Raw genomic sequence first — 18,848 nt, forward strand, 5'->3', positions numbered from 1 at the left:
GGCGACGGCGGCGCGCGGCGGCCAATGGGAGCGGCTCCCGGCGCGAGGGGGGGAGGGGAGCGGCGCGCGCTCCGCCCACTCTATAAAAGGGAGGGGGCGGTGGCGCGGGGGCCGCTCCTCGCGCGCTCAAGATGGCGGAGGCGGCGAACTGCATCATGGAGGTGGGGGGGGGCGTGGATGGGGCTGGGGGCGATTAATGGGGGTGTGGGGGGCCGTGAGTGGGGCTGGAGGGGGGCTGAGGGGCCATTAACGGGGTTGGGAGGGGGCTGGGGATCAATTAATGGGTTTGGGGGGGCGATTAATGGGGTTGGTGAGCGATTAATGGGTCTGGGGGCAATTAATGAGGCTGAGGGGGGGTCTGGGGGCAATTAATGGGGCTGAGGGGGGTGTTGGGGGGCGATTAATGGGTCTTGAGGGGCGACTGGGATTAATTAATGGGGCTGGGGGGCCCTGGGGGGCGATTAATAAGAGTTGGGGGCGATTGATGGGTCTGGAGGGACCTGGGGGGCAATTAATGTGGTTGGGGGGGGCTGAGGGGCAATTAATGGGGTGTGTGAGGAGTCTTGGAGATCATTAAATGGGAGGGAGGGGTGGAGGGGCAGTTAATGGGTCGGGGGGGGCTCCGGGGGGGGGTCTGAGAGGTCGTTTAATAGGGTTTAGGGGGGTCTGGGGGCAATTAATAGGGCGGGGGGGGAATTAATGGAGGTGATGGGGGTCATAGAGGTCGTTTAATGGGGCGGGGGGGTCAATTGATGGGGCTGGGGGTCAATTGATGGGGCTGGGGGGCAGTTACTGGGGCTGGGGGGGCAATTGATGGGGCTGGGGGGCAATTAATGGGGCGGGGGGGGCAGTTAATGTGGCGGGGGGGCAATTAATGGGGCGGGGGGAGGCCTGGAGATCATTGAGTGGGTCTGGGGGGGGGCAGATAATGGGGGGGGGCGACTTAGGGGGCTGCAGTGGTGCGGGGGGGGCACTTAGAGGCCATGGGGGGGCTTTTAGGGGGATCGGGGGGCTCTTAGGGGGCAGAAGAGGGTGATAATGATGGGGGGGGTCATGGGGGGGTCCAGCCGCCCCCCCCAGATGGTGGCTCCGCCCCCACCACGTGGTGGGAACAATGGGGGGGGCAGGAACTGCTGCCCCCCAAGCGACCCCCCCGTGAGGTGTCCCCCCTCCCCCCCATGGGGGTCCTCAGCCCTCTCAGCCCCCAAAGTGGGGGTCCTGAACCCCCCCAAATCACGCTTCCCCCCCACAGGAGGGTCCTGGGCCCGCTCTGCCCCCCAAGTGGGGGTCCTGAGCTCCCCCCGAACCCTCTCTGCCCCCCAAATGGGGGTCCTGAATCCCCCCTAAACCTTCTCTGCCCTCCAAGTGTGGGTCCTGACCCCCCCCCCCCAAACCCCCTCTGCCCCCAGATCAGGTCCTGAGACCCCCAAACTCCCTCTGCCCCACAAATAGGGGTCCTGAGCCCCCCCTCAAAACCCCTCACCTCCCCACATGGGGGTCCTGGGCCTCCTCTGCCCCACAACTGGGGGTCCTGAGCACCACCAAACACCCTCTAAGCCCCCCCAGACATTCTCTGCCCCCCAAATAGGGGTCCTGAGCCCCCCCAAGTCCCCCTGCTTCCCCACAGGGGCGTCCTGGGCCCCCTCTGCCCCCCAAATGGGGGTTCTGAGCCCCCCTAGACACCCTCTGCCCTCCCAAAGGGGGTTCTGAGCCCCCCTAGACACCCTCTGCCCCCCAAATGGGGGTCCTGAGCCCCCCCAGACACTCTCTTCTCCCCAAATGGGGGTCCTGAGCCCCCCCCAGACACTCTCTGCCCCCCAAATGGGGTTCTGAGCCCCCCCAAGCCCCCTCTGCCCCCCAACTGGGGGTCCTGCCCCCCTCATCTCCCCGCCAGCCCCCGTTTTTGGGGTCCCCCGGCCCCCCCCGGGGCTGACGTCTCTCCCTTCCTCTCTCGTAGACGTTTGTTGCCACCCTGGCAAACGGGATGAGCCTCCAGACACCGCGAGATGATGTAAATATCCTTAACCCCCCAAAAGCCAGACCCAGGGACCCCAAAACCGGCCTCAGGGCCCCCCAAAACGCCCAGGACCCCAAAAACCAGCCTTGAGGGCCCCAAAAAACAGCCTCAGGGGCTCAAAAAACACCCAGGACCCCAAAAACAGGCCCAGGGACCCCTAAAACCAGCGTCAGGGAGTCAAAAAACACACAGGATCCCAAAAACCAGCCTTGGGGACCCCAAAAATGAGCCTCAGGGACCCCCAAAGCCAGGCTCAGGGGCTCAACAAACTCCCAGGAACCCAAAAAACAGCCTGAAGGGCTCAAAAAACACCCAGGACCCCCAAAACCAGCCTCAGGAACCCCCCAAAACAGGACCAGGGACCCCCAAAAACAGCTTCAGGGGCTCAAAAAACAGCCAGGACCCCCAAAAATGGGCTCAGGGACCCCAAAAAAACAGCCCCAGGGACCATAAAAAACATCCAAGGACCCCAAAAACACTCCCCAAAACCACCCCGACACCACCCAGGACTCCCCAAAACACCCACAGCACCCGGGACCCCCAAAACAGCACTAGGGAACCCCCAAACCACCTCCAGGACCCCCAAAAGTGCCCAGAAATACCTACAGCCCCCCAAATACCCCCAGGACCCCCGTAAGCACCCCCAAACCCCTCAGGACCCCAAAACCACCCCAGCTCCCCAAAACCAGCTCTAGGGATCCCCAAAAATACCCCAAGACCCCAAAAGCACCCCCAAACCCCTCAAAACCCCCCAAAACACCCCCAGTGCCCCAAATCCCACCCCCAGGACCCACAACTCCTCCCCTGATCCCTGTGTCTGGCAAAGCTGTTGGTTTTGGGGGGCCCCCAGGGGTGTTTTGGGGGGGCGGTCTGATAGGGGTCCCCCTCTTTTCTTGCCCCCCCAGGTTTCGTGCCCCCCCGGAGAGAGCAGCGCGAAGCCCTCGGCCGAGGAGATGACGTCTAAGGATTATTACTTCGATTCCTACGCCCACTTTGGCATCCATGAGGTATCGAGGACACCCCCTTGCACCCCAAAACCCACCCAGGACCCCCCATAACCAAGGGGGCACCGGGAGGGAGGGTTTGGGGGGGCTTTTTGCCTCCCTTTGTGCTCACAGGAGCGGATTTGGGGTCATTACCCACCATTTTGTTAAGGTTTTGGGGGTTCATGGGGTTTTAGGGACCTCCCTGCACCCCAAAACCGATCATGGGGCACCGGGAGGGAGGGTTTGGGGGGACCTTTTTGCCCCCTGTTGGGGGACCAGGGGTGTTTTCTGCGTGATTTTGGGGTGTTTATGGGGGTCCGGGGATGCAGTTGGTTTGGTTTTTGAGGTCCAGGGTAGGTTTTGGGATGGTTTTTGAGGTCCGGGGTGGGTTTTTTGGGTGATTCTGGGGTGGTTTTGGGGGTCCAGCCCCCCCAGACCCCCCTTTTTTGCCCCGCCAGGAGATGCTGAAGGACGAGGTGCGCACACTCACCTACCGCAACTCCATGTTCCACAACCGCCATCTCTTCAAGGACAAAGTGGTGCTCGACGTGGGCAGCGGCACCGGCATCCTCTGCATGTTCGCCGCCAAGGCCGGCGCCCGGCGCGTCATCGGGGTGAGCGGGGGGCTTAGGTGGGGTTCGGGGGGGCTTAGGTGGGGTTCGAGGCCTCTTAGGTGGGGTTCGGGGGGGCTTAGGTGGGGTTCGGGGGCTCTTATGTGGCGTTGGAGGGTCTTAGGAGGGGCTTGGGGGTTTCTCAGGTGGGGTTTGGGGGGTCTCTGACAGGGTTTGGAGGGTCTCAGGCGGGGTCTGGGGTGTCTTAGGAGGGTTTGGGGGGCTTAGGCTGAGTTTGGGGGCTCTCAGGCAGGGTTCGGGGGGGTCTTAGGTGGTGTTCAAGGGGTCATAGGCGGGGTTCGGGAGGTCTCAGGCGGGTTTTGGGGAGTCTTAGGAGAGGGATGGGGGTTCTTAGGCAGGGTTTGGGGGGTCTTAGGAGGGGTTTGGGGAGTCCTGGGGGGAGGTTGGGGGTTCTTAGGGTTTGGGGGCTCTTAGGTGAGGTTTGGAAGGTCTTAGTCGGGATTTGGGGGCTCTTAGGTGGGGCTTAAGAGGCCCCGAGTGGGGTTTTGGGGGGTCTCAGGTGGGGTTTAAGGGGTCCCTGGGAGGTTTGGGGGGTTTAGGGGGGGTTTAGGTCAGGTTTTGGGGTCCCCTCTGACCCCCCCATTCCCCCCCAGATCGAGTGCTCCAGTATCTCCGATTACGCCGTCAAGATCGTCAAAGCCAACAAACTGGATCACGGTGAGGGGGGTGCCCCATGGCTGCCCCACGGCTGCCCCACGGCTGCCCCTTCTGCCCCCAACCCACCCCCTTCTGCCCTCCAAGTGCCCCCTTCTGCCCCCCAAGTGCCCCCCAGCGACCCCACAACCCCTCTTCTGCCCCCAATTGCCCCCTTCTGCCCTCCAAGCTATCCCACAGCCCCGCTTCTCCCCCCCGAGTGCCCCTTCCTGCCCCCCGAGTGCCCCTTTCTGCCCCCCAAGTGCCCCCCAAGAGCCCCCTTGTGCCCCCCGAGTGCCCCTTTCTGCCCCCTAAGTGCCCCCAAGTGCCCCTTTCTGCCCCCCGAGTGCCCCTTTCTGCCCCCCGAGTGCCCCTTTCTCCCCCCTGAGTGCCCTCAAGTGCCCCCCGAGTGCCCCTTCCTGCCCCCCAAGTGCCCCCTTGTGCCCCCCGAGTGCCCCTTCCTGCCCCCCAAGTGCCCCTTTCTGCCCCCCGAGTGCCCCTTTCTGCCCCCAAGTGCCCCCTTGTGCCCCCCGAGTGCCCCCTTGTGCCCCCCAAGTGCCCCTTTCTGCCCCCCGAGTGCCCCCTTGTGCCCCCCGAGTGCCCCTTCCTGCCCCCCAACGGGCCGCGGCCCCCGCAGTGGTTTCCATCATCAAGGGGAAGGTGGAGGAGGTGGAGCTGCCGGTGGAGAAGGTCGACATCATCATCAGCGAGTGGATGGGTTACTGCCTCTTCTACGAGTCTATGCTCAACACCGTCATCTACGCCCGCGACAAATGGCTGGTGGGACCCCAAAACCGAGACACCCCAAAAAACCCCGGGACCCCCCGTTTCCCCTCCCCAAGACCCCCAACTCGCCCTCCGTGGCGCCCAAACCTCCTCCGTTTTCCCTTGTTCTTCATCCGCCCCACATTTCACACCCACCCAAAGGATTTGGGGGGTCCTGGAGACCCCCAAGATTCCCCTTGGGACCTCCCCAAGCTCCTGGGACCCCCGAGACCCCCAAAATTCCCCATTCCCCCCCCTCCAAGGCCCCCAACTCGCCCTCCATGGCACCCAACCCCCCCTGTTCCCCTCATTCTTCTCCACACCCCCTCATTTCACACCCACCCAAGGATTTGGGGGGTGACAGAGACCCCCCCCTTCCCCTCCATCCCGATTTTGGGGTCCCCCAACCCCCCAGCTCGAATTTGTGGCCCCCCAAATCCCCTCTTTGCCCCCTTCAGCCCCCAAACCCCTTCCTTTGAGCCCAATTTTGAGCCCCCGTAGTCCGGTTTTTGCTCCCCTCAATCCAATTTTGATCCCCCCCAATTTTGGGGTACCCCACCCCAATTTTAGGGCCATTTGACCCCCCCAAGCCCCCTCTGACCCCTCCCAGCTAAATTTGGGGCCCCCAAACCCCTTCCCTTCAGCCCAATTTTCACCCCCGGCCCATTTTTTACCCCCCAACCCCCAATTTTGACCCCCCCAACTCGATTTTGGGGGCCCACACCCCAATTTTGGGGACCCCTGACCCCCCCAAACCTCTTTTTCCCCCCTCAGACGCCCGACGGCCTCATCTTCCCCGACCGTGCCACGCTCTACGTGACGGCCATCGAGGACCGCCAGTACAAGGACTACAAAATCCACTGTGAGAGCCCATTTTGGGGCAAAAACCCACCTTTTCGGGACTCAAAGCCGGGGGGGGTCCCCTAAATCTCTTTTTTTGACCCCCCTTTTCTCCACAAACCAGGGTGGGAGAACGTGTACGGCTTCGACATGTCCTGCATCAAGGACGTGGCCATCAAGGAGCCCCTGGTTGACGTCGTCGACCCCAAGCAGCTCGTTACCAACGCCTGCTTAATTAAGGTGGGGGGCGGGGGGTTAGAGGCACACACACACCCCCGGGGGCTGATTTTGGGGGGGCAGAGGGATAACGGGGGGCTCTTATGGCCCCAGAGTTGGGGGGTTCGGGGCACTGAGAAGGATTTTATGGGTTTTGGGGTGTCCTGAGGAGGTTTTTGGGTGCCCTGAGAAGGATTTTGTGGACTTTGGGGTGTCCTGAGGAGGATTTTGTGGGTTTTGGGGTACCCAGAGGAGGTTTTTGGGTGTCCTGAGAAGGACTTTGTGGGTTTTGGGGTGTCCTGAGGAGGATTTTGTGGGTTTTTGAGTGTCCTGAGGAGGTTTTTCTGGGGTTTGGGGTGCCCAGAGGAGGTTTTGGGTGCCCTGAGGAGGTTTTTTTGTGCCTTGAGGAGGATCTTGTGGGTTTTGGGGTACCCTGAGGAGAGTTTGGGTGCCTTAAGGAGGATTTTGTGGGGGTTTGGGTGTCCTGAGGAGAATTTTATGGGTTTTAGGGTGTCTGGAGGAGGTTTTGGGCACCTTGAGGAGGATCTTGTGTGGTTTTGGGTGCCCTGAGGAGGATTTTGTGGGTTTTGGGTGCCCTGAGGAGGTTTTTGCAGGTTTTTGGGTGCCTTGAGGAGGGTCTTGTGGGTTTTGGGGTGCCCTGAGGAGGTTTTTCGGTGCCCTGATGAGGATTTTGTGGGTTTTGGGGTGTCTTGGAGGAGGTGTTGGGTGCCTGAAGGAGGTTTTTGTGGGTTTTGGGGTATTCTGAGGAAGTGTTTTTGGGTTTTAGGGTGTCCTGAGGAGGTTTCTGTGGGTTTTGGGGTGTCCTGAAGAGGTTTTTGTGGGTTTTGGGGTGCCCTGAGGAGGGTTTTGGGTGTCCTGAGAAGGTTTTTGGGTGTTCTGAGGAGGTTTTCATGGGTTTTGGGGTGCCCAGAGAAGGGTTTTGGGTGCCCTGATGAGGTTTTTGTGGGTTTTTGGGCGTCCTGAGGAGGATTTTGTGTTTTTCGGGGTGCCCTGAGGAGGTTTTTGGGTGCCCCGCATTGTTTTTGGGGTGCTCTGACGCTCTCCCCGCAGGAGGTGGACATCTACACGGTGAAGGTGGAGGAGCTGACGTTCACGGCGCCGTTCTGCCTTCAGGTGAAGCGCAACGACTACGTCCACGCGCTCGTCGCCTACTTCAACATCGAGTTCACGCGGTGCCACAAGCGCACGGGATTCTCCACCAGTGAGGGCGGGGCCTCGAAGGGGCGGGGCCAGGGGCTGAGGGGCGGGGCCAGGGCCGGGGGGGCAGTCTCCCCTGGGAATGGGGCTACGGGTAAAGGGGCGTGGCTAGAGCCTCGCGGGGGCGGGGACTCGAAGCTGATCAGAGCCAATGGGATGGGGCATAGCCAAAGGAGGTGTGGCCATGGGCAGAGAGGCGGGGCCAAAGCTTCGAGGGGGCGGGGCCAAGGGCACGAGGTCATTTGTCGCTAAGAGGGATTCCCTGGGGGGCCCCTATGGGTCCTTTTGGGGGATCCCCAAATGTCCCTTTGGGGTCTCCCCACATCTCTGGGGTCCCTGTGGGTCCCTTTGTGGGGTCCTCAAACCCTGGAAGTCCCCAAACATCCCTTTGGGGCGTTCCTATGGGTCCCTTTGGAGGGGTCCCCAAACCTCTGGGGATGTCCCCAAACCCTGAAGGTCCCCAAACATCCCTTTGGGGGATCCCTGTGAGAGGTCCTCCGACATCTCGGTGTCCCCAAACCCTGGAGATCTGCGAACGTCCCTTTTGGGTGGTCCCTCTGGGTCCCTTTGGGGGGGTCCCCAAACCCTGGGGAGGGTCCCCCGGGCCAGTGCCCCCCCTGACGCCCCCCGGCCGCCCGCAGGCCCCGAGTCGCCGTACACGCACTGGAAGCAGACGGTGTTCTACATGGAGGATTATCTGACGGTCAAGAGCGGCGAAGAGATCTTCGGCACTATCACCATGAAACCCAACGCCAAGAACAACGTGAGCTGTGGGGGACGTTTGGGGGACCTCGGGGACACCGGAGGGTCTGGGGGACACCATGTGGAGTTCTGGTGGTCTCCAAGTTCTGGTAGTCTTCATCATCATCATGAGCCCAACACACCAGACCAATGTGACTTTGAGGATCTTGGGGACATCTGGGGACCTTGGGGACACCGGGAGGACCTTGAGGACGTCTGGAGATCTTGGGGACACGTGGAGATGGGGGAGGACTTCCAAGTTCTGGTGGTCTTCACCATCACCGTGAGCCCAACATCAAGAACATGAGCTTGGGGTGGACACCGGGAGGACTTTGGGGACACCGGGAGGATCTTTGGGGACACCGGGAGGACTTTGGGGACACCCCCAATCCCTGCTGGTTTCCACCATCACCACGAGTGCAGACGATGTGGCTTTGGGTGTTGGGGGGGAGGAGGTTTGGGGACATTTGGGGACACGGGCAGGACTGGAGGCGGGGGGGGGGGATGCTCAGGACCCCCCCAGTGTTTCGGGGACCCCTTTGACCCTCCATTTTTCTTCTCGTTCCCCTCCAGCGCGACCTCGACTTCACCATCGACCTCGACTTCAAGGGGCAGCTCTGTGAGCTCTCGTGCTCCACCGACTATCGCATGCGCTAAGGGGGCCCCAAACCCCCCCGGGAACCCCAAAACCCCCCTGGGATCCCCAGGAGCCCCTAAATTCCCCCTGGGACTCCCAATCCCCTCCCCAGGACCTCTTGAGGACCCCAAAACACCCCTCTGGGGATCCCTCAGACCCCCCCGGGAACCCCAACCTTCCCCCCAGGGCCCCCCCAGGACCTCCTGATACCCCCAAAACCCCTCCAAGGACCCTCCGGGACCCCCAACCCCCCCCCAGGACCCTCTCAGACTCCAAAACACCCCAGAACACCCCCCGCAAGACCCCCAAACCCGTCTATGTCACAGGGGGGGGGTCCCCAAATTCCATCTCCCCTTTTATGTTGGAGGGGTCCCCAAATCCTGTGTGTTCCCCCCCTTTATCACAAGGGGGGGGTCCCAAAATCCCCCTCCCTTTGTCATGGGGGTCCCCAAATCCTGTCTCCCTCCCTCCCCCGTCATGGGAGGTCCTCAACCCCCCCATCCCTTGGGGTCTTCCCCTCATTAAGGGGTCTCTCGGGGGGTTCCCCCCAATTGTCAGCCCCCCTCCCCCTTTCCGGGGGTCCCTGTGGTTTTAGGGGGTCCCCAATGTCCCCTGCTCCCCCCTTGGGGGTCCCATACCCCCCCCAGGAAGGTTTTTGGGGGGCAGAGGGGGTCCCGTCCCCCCCCAGGAAGGTTTTTAGGGGGCAGAGGGGGTCCCGTCCCCCCCCAGGGTGGTTTTTGGGGGGCAGAGGGGGTCCCGTCCCCCCCCCCCCTCCTTTCGTAACTTATGTTTTTATACGGGGCGAGGAATAAAAACAGCAGAAACGGGGCCACGATGTCGTGGGGGGGCAGAGACCCATAGCGACCCATAGAGACCCCACAGTGACCCATAGACGACCTACAGAGACCCATAGATACCCCATAGGCACCCATGGAGACCCATAGATACCCCACAGTGACCCATAGACGACCCATAGACACCCCATATAGACCCCACAGATATGACACAGTGACCCATAGACGACCTACAGAGACCCATAGAGACCCCACAGTGACCCATAGCGACCCATACATACCCCATAGGGACCTATAGAGACCCCACACTGACCCACTGACACCCCATAGGGACCCCCATTCCCCATAGAGATCCACAGAGACTCGCGCCGCCCCATAGGGACCCACAGAAACCCCTGGAGGACCCATAAAGACCCATAGATCCCATTCGGTGACCCATACACACCCCATAGAGACCCCATAGGGCTCTACAGTGATCCATACACACAGGAGAGACCCATAACGACCTACAGAACCCATAGATAGACCACAGAGCCCCATAGAGGCCTCTGGTGACCCGTAGAGCCCCATAGAAGGGCTTTGGGGGCAGCGCCTCCCCGACCTTTAGGACCCAGCGGAGCCGCGTGGGAGCGCGCGGTGGAATGAATGGGGAGGGGGGCGGGAAGTGAAGCGGAGGCCGGAAGTGTGGCATGGAGCTACCGGAAGTGAGTGCAGTGGCGGGCGGAAGTGTGGCAGTCCTAGACCGGAAGTACTGTCTTGAAAGCGACAGACCGGAAGTGCGGCAGCAACCAAGAGGCGGAGCAGCGGCCAAAGACCGGAAGTGTGGCATGAAAAGACCGGAAGTGCCGGTGCCTCACGCGGCGATGGCGGCGCGGGGCTCGGCGCGGCGGCTGCGGCCCCGAGGGCGGCGGCGGCGGCGGGAAGGGGGACCGCGGGGAGGAGCGGGGGAAGAGGAGGAGGAGGACGGAGCGGGAGAGGGGCCGCAGGTTTACGTGCCGGGTTTGGCGCCGCCGCTGGAGCCGGACGAGGAGCTGGTGATGGACGAGAGCGCCTACGTCCTCTATCACCGCGCGGGAACCGGTGACCAGCGGGGGCGCCCCTCCCCCCCTTTCTGCCCCCCTCCTGAAGCCGCTCCCCACTCGCCCCTCCCCCGCCCTCCGCCTCTCCACCCCCTCTAACCCGCCCCTCCCCCTCTCTTGCCCCCCATTCTGCCCCTCCCCCACTGCCCCACCCCTATGACCCCTCCCCCTCTGCCCCTCCCCCCGTTTGCCCCCCCATCCCGACCCCTCCCCCTTCTCTGCCCCCCCCGACCCCCCTCTGATCCCTCCCCCTCTGACCTCTCCCCCTTCTCTGACCCCTCCCCTCCCCCCAGGTGCCCCCTGTCTGACCTTTGACCTCATCCCGGACGCTCTGGGGGAGGGGCGGGAGGTGCCCCCCCTCTCGCTCTTCCTCTGCGCCGGCACTCAGGGACCCACGGCGGCCGCCAACAGGTGGGGCTGCCCCAAACCGACCCATAGCGACCCCACAGTGACCCCCCTGCCCCATAGAGACCCCCACGGTGACCCATAGATACCCCATAGAGCCCCATAGGTACCTCCTCGTCTCCCATAGAGACTCCCCCTGACCCATAGTGACCCATAGAGCCCCACAGGGACCTCCTGTCCCCCATAGAGACCCATAGATACCCCACACCAACCCATAGAGACCCCACAGAGACACACAGAGACCCATAGAGACCCCACAGCGACCTATAGAGCCCATAGGGACCTCCTGTCCCCTACAGAGACCCCTTAGCGACCCATAGATCCCCTGTAGTGACCCATAAATACACCACAGAGACTTATAGAGATCCATAAATACTCTATAGGGACCCCCCCACCCCCCCCAGAGACTCATAGAGATCTATAGTGACCCCATAGCGACCCACAGATACCCCACAGGGACCTCCCGTTCCTCACCAGAGACTCATAGAGACCCATAGATCCCCGTAGCGACCCACAGGTCCCCTGTAGTGACCCATAGATCTGCTATAGAGTCTCATAGACACCCCTTAGTGACCCCATAGGGACCCCTGAGGCGCCCCCCAAGCTGTGGGGCAGCCGTGGGGCAGGCGCTGAGGCCGCTGCCCCCCAGAGTGCTGGTGATGAAGATGCAGAACCTTCACGGGCTGCGGCGGCACCGGGACGAGGAGGAGGAGGAGGACGAGGAGGAAGAGGAGGACGAGGATGAGGAGGAGGAGGCGCGGCAGCCGCAGCTGCTCCTGGCCATGGCGCCCCACTTGGGGGGCATCAACCGCCTGCGGGTACCGCCTGCCCCCTAACCCAGCCCCGCGACCCATAAGTGACCCCCCCAGACCCAGAACTGACCCATAAGGGACACCTCAGACCCAGAAATGACCCATAGCTGCTCCCCTGGGCCTATAACTGACCCCTAAGTGACTCTCTGGACCCATAAGTGACACCTCAGACCCATAACTGATCCCCCTGACCCATAACCAAGCTTCCTCCAGCCCCCATTGAACCCCCCTTAGAGCCCCCACAGTTCCCCCTCCAGCCCCCCCATGTAACCCCTTAGGGCCCCCAAACTCCCTCCCCCCCCCCCCCCCCAGCCCCCCATTGAACCCCCTTAGAACCCCCCAAAATCCCTTTAGAACCCTCCAGCCCCTTATGTAACCCCTTGAGACCCCCCAAATCCCCTTAGAACACCCCTAAACCCCCTTAGAATCCCCCCGCCCCTCATGTAACCCCTTAAGACCCCCCCAAACCCCCTTAGAACCCCCCAAACACCCCCGTTTAACCCCTCCCTGCCCAGGTGGCGGTGCTGGGCGCGGGGCCGGTGGCGGCGCTGTGGTCGGAGCTCGGCGAGGTGGAGATCGTGGACCTCGGGGGGGCCCTGGGGGTACTTGGGGGGCTGGAGGAGGGGGGGGCGCCGGGGGGACTGGTGATGCGCGAGCCTGGGGCGCTGCCCCCCCTCCACACCTTCCGAGGCCACTTGAGCGAAGGCTTTGCCATCGACTGGGCCCCCACCGTGCCCGGTGAGTCGCCGTGGGGCTGGGATGGGGGGACGCTATGGGGCTGCGGGGAAGCTGTGGGGCTGGGATGGGGAGCTATGGGGCTGGGGGGATGCTATGGGGCTGGGGGGGATGCTGTGGGGCTGGGAGGACAGAATTGGGGGGCTGTGGGGCTGGGCAGAGGATAAATGGGGCGATGGGGATGCTGTGGGGCAGAATTGGAGGATCTGTGGGTCGGGGGGGCTCTAGAGGTGGCTCTATGGGGTAGGGGCTGAGCTGTGGGGCAGAGGGGGTCTCTGTGGGTCTGTTCTCTGCTGAGCTGTGACTGTCACGAGGGGAACGGGGAAGATCCATAGATCCGGGGGGGGCTCTGGGGCGAATCTATGGGTCAGGGGTTGGATCTGTGGGGCAGGGGCTGAGCTGTGGGTCTGCCCCCCAGGCCGCCTGCTGAGCGGGGACTGCCGGGGGGCGCTGCACGTGTGGCGCCCGCACGAGGCCGGTTGGGCCGTGGATCAGCGCCCGCTGCCCGGGCACCGCGGCTCCATCGAGGACCTGCAGTGGTCGCCCTGCGAGGAGTCGGTCTGTGGGGCAGAGAGGGGAGGACATGTGGGGCAGGGGAGGGAGGGGGGGGGTGCTATGGGGCTCTGGGGTGCCCTGTGGGGCTCTGTAAGGGGCACTGTGGGGCTCTGGAGGGCTCTGTGGGGCAGGACGGGGCGCTATGCGTCGCTGTGGGGCAGTATAGAGTGCTATGGGGTCTATGTGGGGGGACGTATGAGCCTCTGCGGGGCACTGTGGGTCTCTACAGGGTCTCTGTGGGGCGCTATGGGTCTCTATGAGGCACTCTGGGGTTCTGTAGGTCTCTGTGGGGCATTGTGAGTTTCTGTAGGTCACTACAAGACACTATGGGGTCTCTGTGGGTCAGTACAGGCTCTGTATAGGTTTCTATGGGTCAGTACAGGTTCTCTGTGGGGCTCTCTGGGGCACTACAGGCTCTCTGTGGGTCTCTATGGGTCAGTAGAGGCTCTCTCTGGGGCTCTATGGGTCAGTGGAGGATCTCTGTGGGTCTCTATGGGTCCCCGCGGGTCCCCCTCCGGCCGCGAGGGGCGCTGTGGGCGGTTCCGCCCTTGGTTCGCTCCGGCGCGGGGGGGCGCCGCTCTCTCTCTCTCTCACTCCCCTCACTCCCCCCTCTCAGGTGTTCTGCTCCGCTTCCGCCGACGCCTCTGTGCGCGTGTGGGACGTGCGCGCGCCCCCCCCCCCGCGCCTGTCAGCTGACCGTCGAGCGCGCGCACGACGGGGACGTCAACGCGCTGAGTTGGTGCCGCCCCGCCCCGCGCTTCCTGCTGAGCGGCGGCGACGACGGAGCCCTCCGCGTGTGGGACCTGCGGCGGATCCAGGTACCGGGGGAGGGGGGTAACGGGGACACATAGGGACCCATAGAGAGCCACAGGGAACCATAGAGAGATATAGGAAACCATAGAGAACCATAGAGAGATATAGCGTTCCATAGAGAGCTATAGGGAACCATAGAGAGATATAGGGACCCATACAGAGCCATAGGGACCCATAGAGCTTATATTGACTCAGAGGCCCAACAGAGAGCTTATCCTGACCCATAGCAGTCCATAGGGAGCCTGTACTGACCCATAGCGAGCTTATAGCAACCCATAAGTAGTCCCTATTGCTGTGTGGATCTGGGACCTGCGGAGGATCCAGGTGGGGCTGCCCCATAGCAACCCCCCACCCCACAGTGACTCCTCCCCACCCCATAGGAAGCCATAATGACCCCTGCCTGCCCCATAGTGACTCTTTCTGCCCCATAGCGCCCCCCGCTTCTGCCCCATAGTGACCCTTTACTGCCCCATATAGTGACTCCCTCTACCTCATTGTGACCCCTTCCTGCCCCATAGGAACCCATAGTGCCCCCCCTACTGACCCATAGTGACACTCTCTGCCCCATAGCGCCCCCCTACTGCCCCGCAGTGACCCTTTACTGCCCCATAGCGCCCCTCAGCGCCGCCCTCTCCCCACAGACGGGCAGCGCGGTGGCGACCTTCAAGCAGCACTCAGGGCCGGTGGTGTCGGTCGAGTGGCACCCGAGCGAGAGCGGCGTTCTGGCGGCGGCCGGTGCCGACGACGTCCTCAGCCAGTGGGACCTCGGGGTGGAGCGCGACCCCCAAGTGGGGGGCGAGGAGGGGCCGGCGGCGGCGCTGCCCCCACAGCTGCTGTTCCTGCACCAGGGCGAGCGCGAGCTCAAGGAGCTGCACTGGCACCCGCAGTGCCCGGGGCTGCTGCTCTGCACCTCCCGCAGCGGCATCGCCGCCTTCCGCACCATCAGCGTCTGACCCACAGGTTGGGGGGCGCCCCACAAGTGTCAGCAACCTCCCTGCGCCATTGGCTGAGGAGATCGGGGACCCACGAGTTGGGGGCTGAGAAGATCAGGGACCCACAGGTGCTGCCCCCCCTGCACCATCGCCACCTTCTGCACCATAAGCGTCTGACCCACAGGTTGGGGGGCAGCCCCACAAGTGCTACCGACCTCCCTGTGCCATCGGCTCAACAGATCAGGACTCACAATTTGGGGGGCAGCTCCCCAAGTTGTGCGGCAGGAGGGTCCCGGGTTAGGGGGCAGCCCCCCAAGTACCACCCTTTGTCCCACCAGGCACTCAGCAACCCCCAAGTTGTGAGGGAGCCCCACAAGTGCTTCCCACCCCCAATTAACCCCCCAATCACCCCGTAATGGCCATCAGGGCCCCCCAAGTCGTGGGGCAGCCCCCGAGGTCGGGACCCACTTGGGGGGCGTGGCGGCCATTTTGGTTTATAAAGGGTTTTATATAAAACAATCGCTGTGGAGTGATCACGGAAGGGGAGGGGCTCTGCCCCACAACTTGGGGGGCAGAGAGTGGGGGTGAAGGGGGGGATCGTGGCCTGACCTGGATGTGGGGCTGGAGGTTGCGGGGTCACAGTTGAGATCAGAGAGGCCATTGAGGTCCCACATCATGGAGGTCACAGGGGTCATGGCAAGGCCAAAGGTCATGGTTAAAGTCTCGGAGGCCTCGGGATATCACGGAGGTCACGGTCGAGGTCACGGCAGGAGATGATGGAGGTCCTGTAGCTCTGGTCAAGGTCCGCCATCATGGAGGCCATGGGGTCACATGAGTGTTGACATCACGGAGATCCCACGGCCACGGTCGATGTCCGAGGTCGTGACCCCATGGATTGTGATTGGGGGCCAAGATGGTGGTGATCTTGCGGTCCTGTCTGAAGTCATGGAGGTCACAGTTGGGGCCCAAAGTCATGGAGACCCCCAGAGATCGCATTTGGGGCCCAAAATGGTGGAGATCGCAGAGTCCTGCTCAGCGTCCGCCATCATGGAGGCTGTGGGGGTCAAGACTGACGGATATCATGGAGACCCCAAAGGTTGTGGTCCCAAAATGGTGGAAATCCTGTTGTGACCAAACTCTGAACTTAGATCCCAGAGTCCTGCTCAGCGTCCACCATCACGGAAGTCACGGAGATCCCAAAGATGGTGGTTGGGGCCCAAAGTCATGGAGATCCCAGAGATGGTGGTTGGGGGCCAAGATGGTGGAGACCCCACGGAGCCGCTCCGTGTCCAAAGCTGCAGCGGTCACGGTTGGGGCCCAAAGTCATGGAGGTCATGGAGACGACAAGGATTGCGGTTAAGGCCCAACATGGTGGACACCCCATGGTCCCACTCAGTTGTGGGGGTCACGGTTGAGGCCCAAAGTGACGCACATCATGGATCACGTACCAGAGACGGCGGTTGGCGCCCAAAGATGGTGGAGACGCGAGTCCTGATCAGTGTCTGAGATCACCACAGTCGCGGTTGAGGCGCGAAGTCATGGAGTCATGGTCGTGGAGCGCCCAGAGGCCGCGGTTGGGGCCCAAAATGGTGGACACCCCGGAGTCCCGCTCTGTGTCCGAGGCCACGGCCTGAACTCGCGGGGGGGGGTGTCACGCGGCGAGGTCGCGGCGCCACTGGACGGAGGTGAGGGCGAGGCCGGCGTCGAGGCCAGGGTCGGGGTCGCAGAGCGCCAGAGTCTTGCGCACGTGAGCGCCGAGTCGCGCGGCCGCCACCAAGGCCGGCAGTGGGAGCCGAGCCGAGCGCCGCGGCACCACGAGCAGTGCCGCCGCGTGGAACCGCTCGGGGGGGCCTGAACAGCACCATCACAACATGAACAACCCCCACTGCCCCTCCCCCATCATTTCCCTCCACCCCATTCCCTTCCCTTTGCCCCTCTCCCTTTCTCCCTTTGCCCTTTCCCCTTTGCCCTTTCTCCCTTTGCCCCTCCCCCTTTCTCCCTTTGCCCCTCCCCCTTTCTCCCTTTGCCCCTCCCCCTTTCTCCCTTTGCCCCTCCCCCTTTCTCCCTTTGCCCCTCCCCCTTTCTCCCTTTGCCCCTCCCCCTTTCTCCCTTTGCCCCTCCCCCTTTCCCCTTTGCCCCTCCCCCTTACCGGGATACACCAAGAGGTCTCCCCCGAATTTTCCGCCGCCGGTGACGTGGAGGCCCCTCCCCCACAGCGCCCGGAATGCGCGGAGCCGCCGGGAGGGGGAGGGGCGGCCGCGGGGGGAGAGGGGCGGGGCCGGCGCTGGGGGAAGGGAGGAGTCAGAGGGGGGAGCCCCACCCCATAGGACCCAAACCGCCCCATAGAACCACCCCCGCCCCGTAGGACCCTCTCCAGCCCCACAGAACACCCCCCCCCGCCCCATAGGACCACCCCTGTCCCATAGAACTGCCTCCAACCCATAGGACCCCCCCAGCCCCACAGAACTGCCCCACAGAATACCCCCCCACCCCACGGAACCGCCTCACTGTCTCATCTGCCCCAAAGAACCCCCCACACCCGCATTGCCCCACAGCCAACTCCTGCCCCACAGCACCCACAGGCGCACCAGTTCCTGCCCCACAGCTTCTGCCCCACAGTACACACCCCCAATTCCTGCCCCACAGCACCCACAACCCCCTCAATCCCTGCCTCATAGCGCTGCCCCTCAACTCTCCAGCTTCTGTCCCACAGTCTCCTGCCCCACAGCGCTGCCCCATTGCACCCAGAACCCCCCCCAATTCCCGCCCCACAGCGCTGCCTCACAGCACCCACAGCCCCTCCTGCCCTATAGCGGTGCTCCCCCCACAGTGCCCCCACTCCTGCTCCACAGTCCCCTTACTTGTGGGGCCGCCGGGGGGCTGCGGGTCCGAGTTCGCCTCCTCCTGGGTCTGCAGCAGCTGTGGGGCAGCACGAGGATCAGCACCTGCCCCATAGCGCTGCCCCATACATGGCTGTTACTATTTCAGCTGCTTTGTGTCCCTCCAAACTCCCCCTCAGCCCCATAACTGCCCCATAACCCCTTCATCGCCGGCCTCTCCCACCCCACGGCTGCCCCACAGCCCCCCACTCTCCCCTCAGCCCCATAGCGCCCCCGTTTCTCCCCTCACCGCGCTCCCGCCGCTCTCCCGCAGCGCCGCCGCCTCCTCCGGGCGCAGCAGCAGCGGCAGCCGCGGCCCCGCCCCGCCCCGCGGGGTCCCGACCAGCGTCCCCCACAGCCGGTGCCGCTCCCGCAGCGCCCGCGCCGCCCCCGCGTCCCAAACGAGCTGCGGAGAGGACGGAGGGAGCGGCGGGAGCGGCACCGGCGCCTCAATCGCCTCTTGTCCCGACGCCATCTTGTCCCGCCCTCCGGCCATTTCCGCCCGCCATTTTGTCCCGCCCTCTAGCCCCGGCCCCGCCCACCGCCTTCCGCCATTTTGTTCCCGCCTTCCCGCCATTTTGTTCCCGCCCACTGCCATTTTTTCCCGCCCACCGCCATTTTGTTCCCGCCTTCCCGCAATTTTGTTCCCGCCCACCGCCATTTTGTTCCCGCCTACCGCCATTTTGTCCCCGCCTTCCCGCCATTTTGTCCCCGCCCACCGCCATTTTGTTCCCGCCTTCCCGCCATTTTGTTCCCGCCCACCGCCATTTTGTTCCCGCCTTCCCGCCATTTTGTTCCCGCCCACCGCCATTTTGTTCCCGCCTTCCCGCCATTTTGTTCCCGCCCACCGCCATGTTGTTCCCGCCTACCGCCATTTTGTCCCCGCCTACCGCCATTTTGTTCCCGCCCACCGCCATTTTGTTCCCACCTTCCTGCCATTTTGTTCCCGCCCACCACCATTTTGTTCCCGCCTTCCCGCCATTTTGTTCCCGCCCACCGCCATTTTGTTCCCGCCCACCGCCATTTTGTCCCGCCCCCGCCGCCCCCTTCAGTGCCTTTTTAAGCCGTTCTGTCTCATTTTGAAGTCTCACCATTGCATCTTCTGCTCTATAACGTCTCTTTTCTTCCAACAGTGGATCCCCCCTAAACGCTCTTTTGT

At 63.2% G+C, this 18,848-nt stretch overlaps 3 protein-coding genes across 4 annotated transcripts; 2 read left to right on the forward strand and 1 right to left on the reverse strand.

Annotated features, from left to right (window-relative positions):
* Positions 1–98: 98 nt before the first annotated feature.
* Positions 99–8,896, forward strand: PRMT1 (protein arginine methyltransferase 1). 2 transcript variants are annotated; one of them, XM_054052351.1, is made up of 11 exons: positions 101–161; positions 1,958–2,011; positions 2,923–3,024; positions 3,462–3,617; positions 4,229–4,292; positions 4,906–5,048; positions 5,808–5,895; positions 5,998–6,113; positions 7,161–7,311; positions 7,949–8,070; positions 8,622–8,896. In XM_054052351.1, exons 1-11 carry the CDS (start codon positions 132–134, stop codon positions 8,703–8,705), a joined length of 1,110 nt encoding a protein of 369 aa, XP_053908326.1. In that variant the 5' UTR covers positions 101–131; the 3' UTR covers positions 8,706–8,896. The 2 variants fall into 2 exon arrangements, with proteins under 2 accessions (XP_053908327.1, XP_053908326.1); XM_054052352.1 differs by lacking the exon at positions 1,958–2,011 and having other exon boundaries at positions 99–161; positions 8,622–8,893.
* Positions 8,897–10,153: 1,257 nt separating this feature from the next.
* On the forward strand, positions 10,154–14,969 carry GRWD1 (glutamate rich WD repeat containing 1). The gene is given in 8 exon segments (XM_054052378.1): positions 10,154–10,559; positions 10,852–10,969; positions 11,613–11,781; positions 12,291–12,513; positions 12,929–13,068; positions 13,682–13,735; positions 13,737–13,883; positions 14,520–14,969. Coding segments are annotated over 8 exon segments (1,554 nt in total). The 5' UTR covers positions 10,154–10,168; the 3' UTR covers positions 14,832–14,969.
* A 328-nt stretch (positions 14,970–15,297) lies between these two features.
* Positions 15,298–18,500, reverse strand: TSEN34 (tRNA splicing endonuclease subunit 34). The gene is made up of 4 exons (XM_054052285.1): positions 17,940–18,500; positions 17,672–17,729; positions 16,960–17,094; positions 15,298–16,661 (listed from the first exon to the last, which is right to left on the reverse strand). Exons 1-4 carry the CDS (start codon positions 18,498–18,500, stop codon positions 16,462–16,464), a joined length of 954 nt encoding a protein of 317 aa, XP_053908260.1. The 3' UTR covers positions 15,298–16,461.
* Between the last annotated feature and the right edge of the window lie 348 nt (positions 18,501–18,848).

The sequence above is a fragment of the Cuculus canorus genome, chromosome 33 (assembly GCF_017976375.1).
Source record: "Cuculus canorus isolate bCucCan1 chromosome 33, bCucCan1.pri, whole genome shotgun sequence".
NCBI lineage: Eukaryota > Metazoa > Chordata > Aves > Cuculiformes > Cuculidae > Cuculus > Cuculus canorus.